Below are 8,570 nucleotides of genomic sequence, written 5' to 3' on the forward strand. Positions count from 1 at the left end.
TGCCCTAGCCCTGTGTTTTTTATTCTTTACTTTTTTGGCAGAACCAAGGATTGAACTCCTATCCCTGTTTAGCCAAGATTGTGCTGCTATAAGAAAACTTAAGGTCGGCAAGAAGATTAAGGCAGTTAATACACGGAAGGTATTGAGGTACGCTAGAGCGAGAACTGAATCACAGCGCCATCCACAATGATAACGTGTGCTCGCCACTACAGTTTGATAAACCGGAACAGTGACAGCCAGTGTCTCTCCAGCCCTCAGCTGCTTTGCACCACTCACCACATTCACACCCGACGAAGTATGTTCCACAGGTTTTTAAAGTCACACAGTTACCTAGAAGACTGAAACGATCTGCCTGAGTAATCTGATGTAAACACTGCTGTCTTAGAACTTTTCTGGAACAGACTATATTCTTAACCCCATCTGGGACGTGCTGTAAGATACCGAGCAGGGAGCTAATCCTACTTGTATTTCAGAGTGGTGACTGGAGTAGGAGAACAGTGAACAGAGGCCGGGGAGCCCCAAGGGAGAAGCGCCAGTGATGCAGCTTCTGGGCAGGGGATGGTGGAGCCCTGAAGTAAGGCGGTGTCGGTGGCGTTAGAGCGTGAAGTCTGTACGCTCATCTCACGTTTCAGATCCCTGCTGAAGACGGCCTCTGAAAAAGGCTCATTCATTTATTTGTTTCACAGCTGGATGTCGAACCAAGGGCTTTGCACCTGCTAGGCAAGCACTCTACTACTGAAAGCCCAAACTTGGCTTGTCCTCTTTAATTTCTTACTCTCCTTATGAATTCCTGGCTCTGACCCTTTATCCGCATTCCACTTACTTCCAGGGGTAAGGAGAAGTGAACAAAAGGGCAGTATGATGTAAAGACCAGCCAAGAGTGTAGATAATAATAAGTGTAAGGGGCCGGGGAGATGGCTCAGTGGAATAAGCACTTCTCTGGCAAGCACAAGGGCCTGAGTTCAATCCCCGGTTCCGCAAAAAACAAAAAAATAATAATAAGTGTAAGTGTGTGTGTAGTGTTAGTTAAAAACTGTGGGCTTGGTTTTGTCTCTTTTGGGCCAATAAGGAAACAAGGTCTTGAAAATTGAAGTGATAGTCCAAGATAAGGGAACAAGGAAGCGGCAGAGTTAGGCTAAATCCTGGGTCTTTAAAGAAAGAACAGTTTCTTTTCTTTTTTCATGTGTTTAGTACAGGGTCTACAGGGTCTCACTACACAGCTCAGACTCATAGTGATCCTTCTGTTTTCAGGTGCTGGGATTACAGGCTTGCAACGCCATGACCGGTGCCTGCTCAGTGCAGGCCGGATGGTGAGCCAGCACCGCACACTGGGGGTTGAACCCCGCGCGCTGAGCCTGCCTAAGCAGGTGCTTTAGTCCGCTGAGCTATCTGGCCAGCCCTGAAAGGACAGTTTCTGATACCAGATTCAATTGAACAATGGAAGTAAAAAAGACAGTGGACTCATAAGGTTTTTCAGAATCATGCATGATTAATAAGTAATGATGATTAATGGTAATCATCAACTTAGAATTAGATATCAGGCAAAATTATCTGTCAAGAGTGAGGGTGAAGTACAGAAATGAAATAATTTTCAGATTTATAGAAACTGAATTTAATATCTACATATATTTTCAAAAATAATTTTAAAGGATCTTTCCTTTGCAGAATAAAAATCAGCCTAGAAGAAAAATCTGAAACATAAAAAATGATTTGCACATTACATAAGATAACACCAAATAGCAAAAGTATGTAGGTCAAGAGGTGGATGACAAAAGCTAAAGATTTCTGAGGTTTCTCTTTAGAGTGAAGGCATAAGTTAACACTAAGATAAGTGTGCAAGGCAAAGTTCCAAGGTAACCACTAAAACAACTGTATAATTTCCAGTCCAGCTGTAAGAGGAAAAATGGACAAAAGGGAAAATTAAACAGAACTTAAACAAAACCCATCACTTTTTAATTATATAAAAAAGAGGAGGCCTGACATGATGGTTTGTTTTCTTGTGCTTTGTAATCCCAACTACTCAGGAAGCTGAGGCAGGGGGATCACTTGAGCACAAAAGTTCAAGCTCAACCAGGGCAACAAAACGAGACACTGTGTCTTCCTGACTTCTACATTCTGAGGTCTCCGCAGCACTTCTGACTTCACTGCCAGAGCTTCATGCACTGTTTTCTCAGGGACTCACTCCCTGGTCTCTCAAGTCTTGTGAAATCTGGATGGAAGCCTCCCTGACCCAACTCTTGCACTCTGCATGCCTGTAAGAGGTGCACCATGTGGGCAATGCCAAGGTCTGCTGCCAGCTTGAGCAACAGCTGGGCCATCATGTTCGCAGTACGTAATGTCTGTTTTCCTTCTGGGGAGTTGCTTGGTGTACACATTTTAATTCTTCTTCTCCTCTCCTTCCCTTCCTGTCCATCCCTTCTCCCTTGTGTCCTTCTCCCTTTCCCATTTAAGGAAGCTCTGTAGCTCTCTTCTGCTCCAATTTTGCCTGTCCTTCCTTCCTGTGGGAATGAAAAGCTTTTCAAATCAGCTTTTTGATCTTGAATTTTCAATATAAATCTGACTAAAAACAGCAGGTAGTTTCTGTACTGCATGCACCCAGATTGTTAGGGTACCTATTTTCTTCAAAAAAGGAACTGCAAGAAAAAAAGTGATGGTGGTTAGCTAGATTTTGATTTAAACAAATTGTAAAAGAATTATAGATGAGATTACTGAGTATTTATATGACTAAAAAAAGGGGGGGGAATTAATAGCCCTGTTTGTGATATCACCATTAAGGAAATCTACACAACCAGTAGGTAAGAGGGGAGTGGGCAGGAAACATGGTCCAAGGACATCACTGACTAAATATACCAAGTTTTCTGGGAATAGAACATTCATCCCACACTCATATAAATTTTCCAAGCTAATATGAAAAAGATGTAAAAACACAAATTCATTTTAAAAGACTATCACTTTTAGATTTTCTTTTTTGTTGTTCAGGGTCTCACTACATAGCCCACATTAGTAGTGATCCTCCTGATTTCTGCCTCCCAAGTGCTGGGATTATAGGCGCGCGCCACCGCGCCCGGACTAAGACTATCACTTTTGATACCAAAATAAGGGAAGATGGCATAGGGGTGGAAAAAAAAAAATCACAAGCCAGCTTTATTTACAATTTAGATGCAGCAGTTTCAATCAAAATATTGGCAACCAAATTCAACAATATTTACAAAATACAATACGTTATGACCAAGTTGGGGTTGATGACCATTTCACATTTAAAAATATGATCTATCAATAGATGAGAGGAAACTTTTTTAAAAATCAAAAATGTACTTATTGGGATGGTTTTCCACTCATGTGATTTAGGGTAATCAGTCTATAAATTTCCTAACTGATTAGGGTATGTCTCGGTTACTCTTCTCTCGTTGCTGGAACAAATACCCCACACTCAAAATGAAAGAAGGAAAGGTTTACTTAGCTCACAGATACTGGAGGTTTCAGTTCATACTCAGCTGGCTCTAAGGCAGAGTGGCGCGTGGCAGATGGCAGCTGTTCATGGTGGCAGCAAAGAGCAGAGAGCAAGAGCAAATGGGAGTAGCAGCAACAATGGCGACAGAGAGCAAGTCTTGACTCCCTGCTGTTGAACTGAGGCTGTCCACCCCGGGCCGGTGCAGCACTCACACCCATAATCCCAGCGCTAGATCCTGAGTTAATCACAAAGTCTAGAAGTCTGCCCCGTGACTGCATGAGGCTTTGGGGGGACAACTAGACACAAACCATGACAGGGTAAGACTGCTTAGTAAAGAAAATTCTAATCCTTAGCAGTTCCAGTTGCCCTGAATTTGACATTTCTCCAACAGGCAAGTAAGCCTGTGTGCGTGCGTGCGTGCGTGCATGTGTGTGAGTGCGTGCGTGTGTGTGTGTGTGTGTGTGTGTGTGTGTGTGATGTTGCCTATGCCGGGCTGCTGCATTTCACAGCACTGGGTAAAAAGGAAAGATATTGGCGGTGACATGTTTATGTTAGACGTTAAGCAACCTTGTTCATCTTTCATGCAATGCAAGTCGAGAACCGATTCCAGAGATCAAGAATACGGGTGAAGAAGTGCTCGCCCCTGGAAGCGTTCCCACGCGGAGGCCTAAAACGCAGCGCCCCGAGAAGGTTCCGCTTTTCCGCCCTCGCAGCCGTTACAGCACAGCTCGGAGAAGGGCGTTTTCCTGCTCGCCCCCAGGTCTCCAAGAGCGCCCCGGTCTGTGCACCCTTCGCCCTCTATGCCCGCCCCGAGACGGGCCCCGACACCCGCGCCCGCAGAAGCCAGCTCGCACCGGCCCTCTCGCCTGCCGCCGGGGCTCCCCGCCCCCGCTGGGCTCCGCTCGCCGATTGGCTGCGGGGTGGGCGGGGCGCTCCGGCGCTGCGCATTGGCCGCCGAGGCGCGTCGGTGCCCACCCCCCGCCTGCGTCCGGCCGGCTCTGCCAGCTGCGGCGCAGCTGTCGTTTCCGGGGAAGATGGCTGCAGCGCGCGTCCTGAGAGTCTGGGGTCCGAGTGCCGGGCGGCTGGTAAGCGGGTCGGGCGCGCTTGGATGGCAGGGAGCGCTGTGCTCCGAGTCGTGCAGAAGAAAGCTCGCGCGTCCGGCAAGGGTGCTGGAGCGGTGGAGGGGTACGTGCGCCCAGGGCGCAGCTGGTGCAGAGCCGAGCTGGAGACCCTCCCTTCCCTTGCCTGTTAACCTTTCCTTAAGTCGTTCCTCGGTCGCCCCCTTCTCTGTGTAGGCGTTGAGGCCCAGCTAACTCTTCACCTGCGGGCCGCCAGAGGTGGAGATCCAGGCAGAGGAAAACAGTTGTCTTCGCGTTTGCTGAGCATTCGAGGAGCTCTAACTTCAGGGGATTACACTGTTCAGTATATCCTGTGCATTTTACCCGGAGGACCTGAAAATTTGAACTTCACTTTTCGGGGGCTACAGGGTTTCCCTCTGGCTTCGAGGCTGGCTTTGAACTCACTACTATATGTAACCCAGACTGGCCTCAAACTCCTGGCAACCCCCCTGCCTCAGCTTCCATTGCTGGGATTACAGGAATGCACCACCAAGCCCAGTGAGCATCACTTTTTGTTTGTGAATCCACATCACATAATATTTGAATATTTTATCACCAATCCCCTACCCATTTCACCTGCAGCCCACCCCCCCTTTTTTTTTTACAGTCGTTTAGCACTAAGAACTATCACATCCCATTAGTAATGTTCCACCCCCTTTGCGCCCCTCCCCCATTTCTCCAGCTGTTCCTGAAGTGGTCAGCCCCAAATCCTGAAAGCCTTTCAAGAGGCTGCTGTGAACCCGATACTGGGGATCAAATACAAGGCAAAGGGCACCTCCTTTGTGGCCCAAATACTGCAGTCTGCAGTGCGACCAGGGGAGAGGGAGGCAGCGCCAGCCCTGAAGTAACCCATTGAAGGGTGGGCTGCAATGGGACAGGAACACGGAGCTACACAGGGGTCTCTGGGGACTCCGATCATCTGGAGGCTCGTGAAGGACAGGAGGAGGTAGCCAAAAGAAACTCCTGTCAGCACTGCCCCGGGTGTTGGCTGCCCTGCCTTGGGCTTTCCAGACGCTGAGCCCCCAGAATGCTTCCTACATCTTTGGCCACTTTGCTCCAATTTCCTCTTTCCCTGCACAATTTCTTTTTTCTGAGGAATCTCCATAGCTTATTTCCTTTTAGACATTTTCAAGTTTCAAAAACAGTTAAACCCTTTGTCCATAGGGTAGCATTGTATATGACTGTTTTTTTTTTTTTTAACATTTATTTGTTTAGTGTGTGTGTGTGTGTGTGTGTGTGTGGCCCACTCAGCCCACCAGGGGGCAGGGCTGGCTGGCATGTGGTGCTGGGGGTGTGGTGCTGGGGGATTGAACCGCGGTCCCTGTGCTTTTCCAAGCTTGTTCCAAGTAGGTGCTTTAGACCACTGAGCCATCTCGCCAGCCCTATATGACTGTTCTTTAAACCCTTACAGAGCTACTTTTTTTTTTTTTTTTTTTTTTTTTTTTAGTTCAGGGTCTATGGGGTCTCACTATGTAGATCAGACTCATAATGATCCGCCTGTGTTCAGCCTCCCAAGCACTGAGATTGCAGGCGTGCTCCACCATGGCCAGTATCAATCACTGTCTCAGTGTGCCTCAGACGCGGGCCGGCACCTCACGGCACCTCCCGGCCCCCCACTGCACGGCTGGGCGGGAATCAAATCCCGGCTGCTGCTCAGCAGACACTTAATCAGCTGAGCTATTTGGCCAGCCCTACAGAACTACTTTGTCTTGAGATGGTTTAGAACTGCTAAGGAGGGGAGTGTAGGTATAAGAATGTGACCTGAGTTCAATAGGAGATAAAGAGAAAATAAAAATATCTTTGTAATACTGTTGTACGTTTGTAAATGGCACATACTAGTCCTGCCAAGAGTGGGTGATTAAGCGCTTTTTTTTTTTTAGGAACCAGGGATTAAACAGGTCCTTGCGCTTGCCAGGCAAGTGCTTACTCTACTGAGCTATCTCCCTGCCCCTCCCCTTTAGCACTTTTTAAAAATGCCCACTGAACTTGGCATTAATAAAATGCTGCACAACTTTTTAAAAATTTGTTTTTAAAAATTATATTGGTACATTTTATTTTATTTATTTTTGTATTTTAGTACAGGGTCTACAGGGTCTCACTATACAGATCGGACTCAGGGATCCTCCTGTTTTCAGCCGCCCAAGTGCTGGGATTAGGGGTGGGCCGCCAGGCGGGGCGGGGCTGGCACAGCACGCTGGGAACGAACCCGCTGCCGCTCTATCTGCCTAAGAATCTGCCTAAGAAGACGCTTTAATCTGAGCTATCTGGCCGGCCCTTTTAGTGGTACACTTTCGATATACAATGTACACAGTGGTAGCCTTCATCATAGGGAGCTATATGGCTTACTTTTTTCCCCATTCCCCTTCCTTCCCTTCAACTCCTTTTCATCTCTGTATTTCCAAAAGCTTTGTTTTGGGGCCAGGGAGATGGCTCAGTAGGATAAGCGCTTGACTGGCAAACACAAGGATCTGAGTTCAATCCCTGGTTCCGAAAAAAAAAAAAAAAAAAAGCTTTGTTTTCACTTTTCCTTGTTTTTTGTTCCTTCCTTCCATTCCTCACCCCACTTGTTCCCCTTCTCGTTTGAACATTTTCTTTCTATTTCCTAATATCTATTATACATTTTGGTCCTTATTCACACTTTCAATTTCTCACACCAGGGAAGCCATGCAATATTTGAACAGGTGTGTCCAATGTATTTCACTTAAGGATGTGGTCTCTAGGTGCATCTATTTAGCTGGAAATGTCTCAAGCTTATCCTTTTTTTTTTTTTTTGCGGAACCGAGGATTGAACTCAGGCTCTTGTGCTTGCCAAGCAAGCACTTATTCTACTGAGCTATCTTCGTAGCCCCAAGCTTATCCTTTTTATGGCAGAATAGTACTCCATTATAAAAAAGTCTTCTTTACCCGTTCAGTGGTTGATGGGCATTTGGGCTGTCTTCAAGATTTAATTATTGCGGTCTGCACCACTCTAAGCACAGGTGTGCATATATTACTGCGGCATGATGCTTGTAATTCCTTTGGGAAGATATCAAGAAGGGGAATATCTGGGTCAAATGAAACCTCTAGTTTTTTAAGGACTGTCCATTTCCTTCACAACTTTTAAAAACAGATGTATGCTCCATAATGATGTTTCTTTCAGCCATAGCATGGACATTGCAGTGGAGCTGAGCAGTGCTATTGCCTAATGTTTTCACTGTACCGTTTCTGTGTCTAGGTGTGTGGCTACGCAAGAGCACCGCGTCAGAGTCGCCTGCAGCGTTCGTGTAGCAGTGTGCCACAGCAGTGTCCAGTGGGGCTGCAGGGTGGGCTGGTGTGCCGCAGGCTGTGTGGTTGGGGTTGTTGTGCACATTCTAAGAGCCCGGCGCCGATGAAAGCACCCAACAGTGCCTCTCTCCAAGCATACCCCTGCCCCCACTGTAGTGTGACTGCTGGCCCCTAATGTGGGCTCTGGAGCAAGCCCTCTGCACTCTTCCCGTTTCCTGAATGTCTCTTCTGCGTTGGAGTTAGCCACTGTCCGTGCTGACGGCTGCCTAAAGCTCTCCTGGCTCCCACCAAGGCCTGTTCCAGACTCATTGTACCATAAAAAAACTTCACCTGCATGTATAGAAGGCATTTTTCAACTGCAAGTAATAAAAACCTAACCAATAAATGGGAGATTAACTACCTGTATATGTTCCATCCCCAGTCCCACAGGTCGCGCCGGCCCTGCCGCTGGGGTGACTCAGTCCAGGCGTGGTGATGCCTGCCTGTATTCCCAGTGCTGGGGAGGCTGAAAGCAGGAGGATCAGTATGAGTCTGAGCTGCGTAATGAGACCCTGTAGCAAATACATAAAATGAAAAGATAAAAAATTTTTTTAAAAGATCTGTATGTAGAGTGATCCAAATTTGATGACAGCTGGCATTGATAAAGTACATGTTATTATCAGGCTGAGACTTCATTTAGCCTTTGTGTCATGACCGGAAAAGGGCTATGACAGCTGCTGCCTTTTTTTTTTTTTTTT

General features: G+C 46.9%; 2 protein-coding genes and 1 long non-coding RNA gene across 3 annotated transcripts in view; 2 read left to right on the forward strand and 1 right to left on the reverse strand.

Annotated features, from left to right (window-relative positions):
• The window catches only part of Rtca (RNA 3'-terminal phosphate cyclase), a 31,629-nt gene extending 27,634 nt beyond the window's left edge, over positions 1-3,995 (reverse strand). The window contains exons 1-2 of the mRNA XM_023721702.1: positions 3,935-3,995; positions 3,466-3,488 (exon numbers count right to left, since the gene is read on the reverse strand). Coding sequence (XP_023577470.1) covers positions 3,466-3,488; positions 3,935-3,995 — 84 coding nt within the window. The remainder of the gene's footprint in view (positions 1-3,465; positions 3,489-3,934) is intronic.
• LOC111818247 lies at positions 575-1,941 on the forward strand. The gene is made up of 2 exons (XR_002822272.1): positions 575-831; positions 1,252-1,941. It is a non-coding gene; the product is annotated as an uncharacterized LOC111818247 (long non-coding RNA).
• A 42-nt stretch (positions 3,996-4,037) lies between the features above and the next one.
• Dbt (dihydrolipoamide branched chain transacylase E2) overlaps positions 4,038-8,570 on the forward strand; it is a 48,768-nt gene continuing 44,235 nt past the window's right edge. Inside the window, exon 1 of the mRNA XM_012515960.2 lies at positions 4,038-4,536. Coding sequence (XP_012371414.1) covers positions 4,038-4,536 — 499 coding nt within the window. The remainder of the gene's footprint in view (positions 4,537-8,570) is intronic.

Source organism: Octodon degus, unplaced genomic scaffold (genome assembly GCF_000260255.1).
Source record: "Octodon degus isolate 3935 unplaced genomic scaffold, OctDeg1.0 scaffold00084, whole genome shotgun sequence".
Taxonomy (NCBI): Eukaryota; Metazoa; Chordata; class Mammalia; order Rodentia; family Octodontidae; genus Octodon; species Octodon degus.